At 46.5% G+C, this 3,739-nt stretch overlaps 1 protein-coding gene across 1 annotated transcript; it reads right to left on the reverse strand.

Moving 5' to 3' along the window:
• Positions 1 to 1,257: 1,257 nt before the first annotated feature.
• Positions 1,258 to 3,493, reverse strand: LOC130471767 (uncharacterized). The gene is made up of 5 exons (XM_056842061.1): positions 3,143 to 3,493; positions 2,589 to 2,819; positions 2,471 to 2,546; positions 2,271 to 2,350; positions 1,258 to 2,073 (listed from the first exon to the last, which is right to left on the reverse strand). Exons 1-5 carry the CDS (start codon positions 3,491 to 3,493, stop codon positions 1,258 to 1,260), a joined length of 1,554 nt encoding a protein of 517 aa, XP_056698039.1.
• Between the last annotated feature and the right edge of the window lie 246 nt (positions 3,494 to 3,739).

Consider the following 3,739-nt stretch of genomic DNA (forward strand, 5'->3'; position numbering starts at 1 on the left):
ATAGGTCGGCCTTGCATGTCTTGAATGCGGTAAGTTCCATCTCTGACTTCATCATAGAACTCATAAGGTCCTTCCCAGGTAGGCGTCAACTTACCCTGTTCATTGGCTCGGCCTGTGGATTCCATTTTTCGAAGGACAAAATCTCCCACTTTGAGCACTCTGTTAGAGACTTTCTTGTTGTATTCCCTCACAATTCTTAACTTGTACAGTTGTTGTCTTAGGGCGGCATTTCCTCTAACCTCAGGCAAGAGATCCAAGGCCACTTTCATCATTTCCCAGTTAGCATTTTCATCGTATAGCATGACTCTCAAGGTTGGCTCACACATCTCTATGGGTAGGACGGCCTCGGCACCATATGCTAGTAAGAAGGGGGTTTCACCGGTGGAGTTCTTTGTCGTGGTGCGGATTCACCATAAGACGTTTGGCAACTCATCAGCCCACAAACCCTTGGCTTCGTCAAGCTTCTTTTTCATCCCTTCAGAGATTATTTTGTTGAACGCCTCAACCTGGCCATTGGCTTGGGGACGTCCAACAGAGGCAAAACAGCTGTGTATGCCATGGTCCGCCAGCCATTCTTTCAGCTTAGGCGTCTCAAACTGAGGCCCATTATCAAAGACGATACCCTGTGGGATTCCAAAACGAGTCATGATATTCTTCCAAATGAATGCTCGTACATCACTGGTTTTTATATTCTTGAGTGCTTCTGCTTCCACCCACTTGGCCTGTGAAGTAATCTACAGCAACAATGACATAACGCCTCCCTCCAGGAGCGGCAGTAAACGGGCCTAGGAGGTCCATTCTCCACTTAGCAAACGAAATCGGACTCGTGATGGGTGTCAGAACTCGAGCCGGTCGGTGTATTAGGTGAGCAAAGCGCTGACATTTGTCACACTTCTTGACCAATGAGATTGCATCATCCTTAAGAGTCGGCCAATAATAGCCGGTTCGAAGTGCCTTGTCTGCCAAGGCCCTTCCCCCAATATGCGAGCTACACAGTCCCTGGTGAAGGTCTTCTAAAATTTCTTGCCCCTTTTCAGGCGTCACATATCTCAATAAAGGACGGGAGTAGGCCTTTTTGTAAAGAGTGCCGTTCCACATTTCAAACTAAGAGCATTTCTTTTGAAGTTTTTCCGCTTGCCTCGAGTCTTCTGGAAAGACTCCATTCATTTTGAAGTTAATTATGTCATCCATCCATGTGGAAGTCCTGTCCAGAGTTTCTACCTCCATTTGCTCGATTCTCTTGTGTTCCTTTACCTCCTAGAACACGTGACGAGGGGTATCACAAGACGCAGAACTGGCCAATTTTGACAAGGCATCAGCTTGGTTATTTTCTGAGCGAGGGACTCGCCTTACTTCAAAGCTTTTCAGTGGCTCCACCTCCTGGTGGACGGCCAGCATATATTTAACCATCGTCGGTTCCCTTGCCTCGTAGGTTCCATTGACTTGGCTCACAATCAGTTGAGAGTCAGATAGTGCTAAGATTTCTTCGGCGCCGGCCGCTTTACACATTTTAATGCCACAAAGAAGGCCTGCATACTCGGACTCATTGTTGGACGCCTGAAAGTTAAACCGCATAGCGTACTCAAAAGTATCCCCTTCTGGCAATTGGCAGATTATCTCGGCTCCACAACCGTTCTGCGTGGTCGAGCCGTCTACGTACAATGTCCACACCGTCTTTGTATTCTTGTCAAAGGTAGGCCTCGTCATTTCAACAATAAAGTCTGCACAAGCTTGCCCCTTGACGGCTTTCCTAGGTTCATAAGTGATATCGAAGGCATTCAGCTCAAAAGCCCAGTTCAGCATTCGGCCTGACGCATCCAGCTTCGTGAAAGGCAGTTTAAGCGGCTGATCCGTATAGACCATTATCCTGTGGGCTAAGAAGTAAGGACGAAGCTTTTTGCTGGCCATAAACAAGGCTAAACCAAATTTTTCCACCGTAGGGAATCTAATTTCAGCATTTTGAAGAACATGACTGACGAAGTACACTGGCATTTGTATTCCTTCCCTCTTTGTCAGTAGAACGACACTCAGCGAGTGTTTAGATACAACAAGGTACATGTATAAAATCTCTCCCTGCAAAGGGCTAACAAGACGAGGTAAGGTGTGCAAATGATCTTTTAATCTAACCAGCGCCGCCTCGGCTTCATCCGACCGTTAAAACTTGGCCTTCTTTCTAATTGCCCTAAAAAGTAGTGACATTTGTCTCCGGCTCTGGAAAGAAATCTGCCCAGGGCGGCCAAACAACCTCTGAGCCACTGGACTTCTTTTACTGTCTTTGGTGAGCTCATATCAATTACCGCCTGGATCTTGTCCGGGATGGCTTCAATTCCTCTTTCATCAATCAAGAAACCTAATAATTTTCCCGACGTTACCCCAAACACACACTTCTTAGGATTCAATCTCATGTTGTAAGCTCGAATAGTCTCAAATGTCTCCCTCGGATCAGCTATGTGTGTCGTCCGCTGCTTACTTTTCACAATCATATCATCAATGTAAGCTTCAATGTTTCTGCCGAGCTGTTTGGTGAACACAGTGTTGATAAGACGCTGAAAGGTGGCCGGTGCATTCTTTAACCCAAACGGCATTACTTTGTAACAGTATAGACCTTGTTTTGCAACAAATGACGACGTCTTTTCCTGGTCGTCAGGACACAAGGGGATTTGATGAAACCCTGAGTATGCATCCATGAAGCTCATCATGGCATTTCCCGCCATGGAGTCGACAAACCGGTCGATCTTTGGTAGTGGGAAGCTGTCCTTGGGACATGCCTTATTGAGGTTGGTGTAATCAACACACATCCTCCAGGTGTCGTTTGGTTTCTTGACGAGGACCACATTAGCAACCTAGTCGGGATACTGACTAGGCCGAACAAACCTGCATCCATCAACTTCTGTATTTCCGCCGCTACCGCCTGATTTCTATCTTCCCCATGGTTCCTTTTCTTCTGACGGACCGGTTTAAAATTTGGGTCCACATTCAGCTTATGGACGGCTACGGCGGGGTCAATGCCCGGCATTTCTTCAACAGTGAAGGCAAATATATCTTCAAATTCTCTCAATAGGTGGACCAACTCTGCCGCCAGCGGGTCGTCAGGAGGAATTCCAATGGGCACTACTCTATCTGGCTTATCTGTATTCAATACCACATTGAAATGAGCCCCAACAGGCTCTGGTCGTCTTTCTTCCATTTGCGCCGCTGAGATAGTTAGTGTCTCCTTCAGGGATTTGGATTGTGTGTCGCCACATTTTCGTTTGTTTCCCAACGTGTCTTTCTCTTCACCTGACCCCCATGCTTCCGGACTCAAGGTGGGTAAATAGCAGTCTCTAGCTTGTTGCTGATCACCATGTATGGTGCTGACGCTCCCATCATCACAGACAAACTTAAGAAGCATCAAGTGAGTCACAATAATAGCCTTTTTCCTGTTCAAGGTAGGACGCCACAAGATAATATTATATGCCGTCAGGTCTTTCACTATGAGGAAACGGACGTCCATTTAACGTGATTCTTTTTTGCTTCCTTTCCGCAGAGGGAGAGAAATGATACCGACTGGATGGATGACACTACCTCCGAAGCCTATAATGGGATAGTGAATTTTCTCTATCTTTGAGGAATCGTGTTGCAGCCGGTTCAAGCACTCTAGACTAATTATATCTGACGAACTTCCTGTATCAACCAAGATACGCCTAACCCTCAGATTGGCGACCTTTAACTAAATAACCAACGGATCGTCATGCGGGGT

Source organism: Spinacia oleracea, chromosome 4, assembly GCF_020520425.1.
Source record: "Spinacia oleracea cultivar Varoflay chromosome 4, BTI_SOV_V1, whole genome shotgun sequence".
In the NCBI taxonomy this organism is placed as follows: Eukaryota; Viridiplantae; Streptophyta; class Magnoliopsida; order Caryophyllales; family Amaranthaceae; genus Spinacia; species Spinacia oleracea.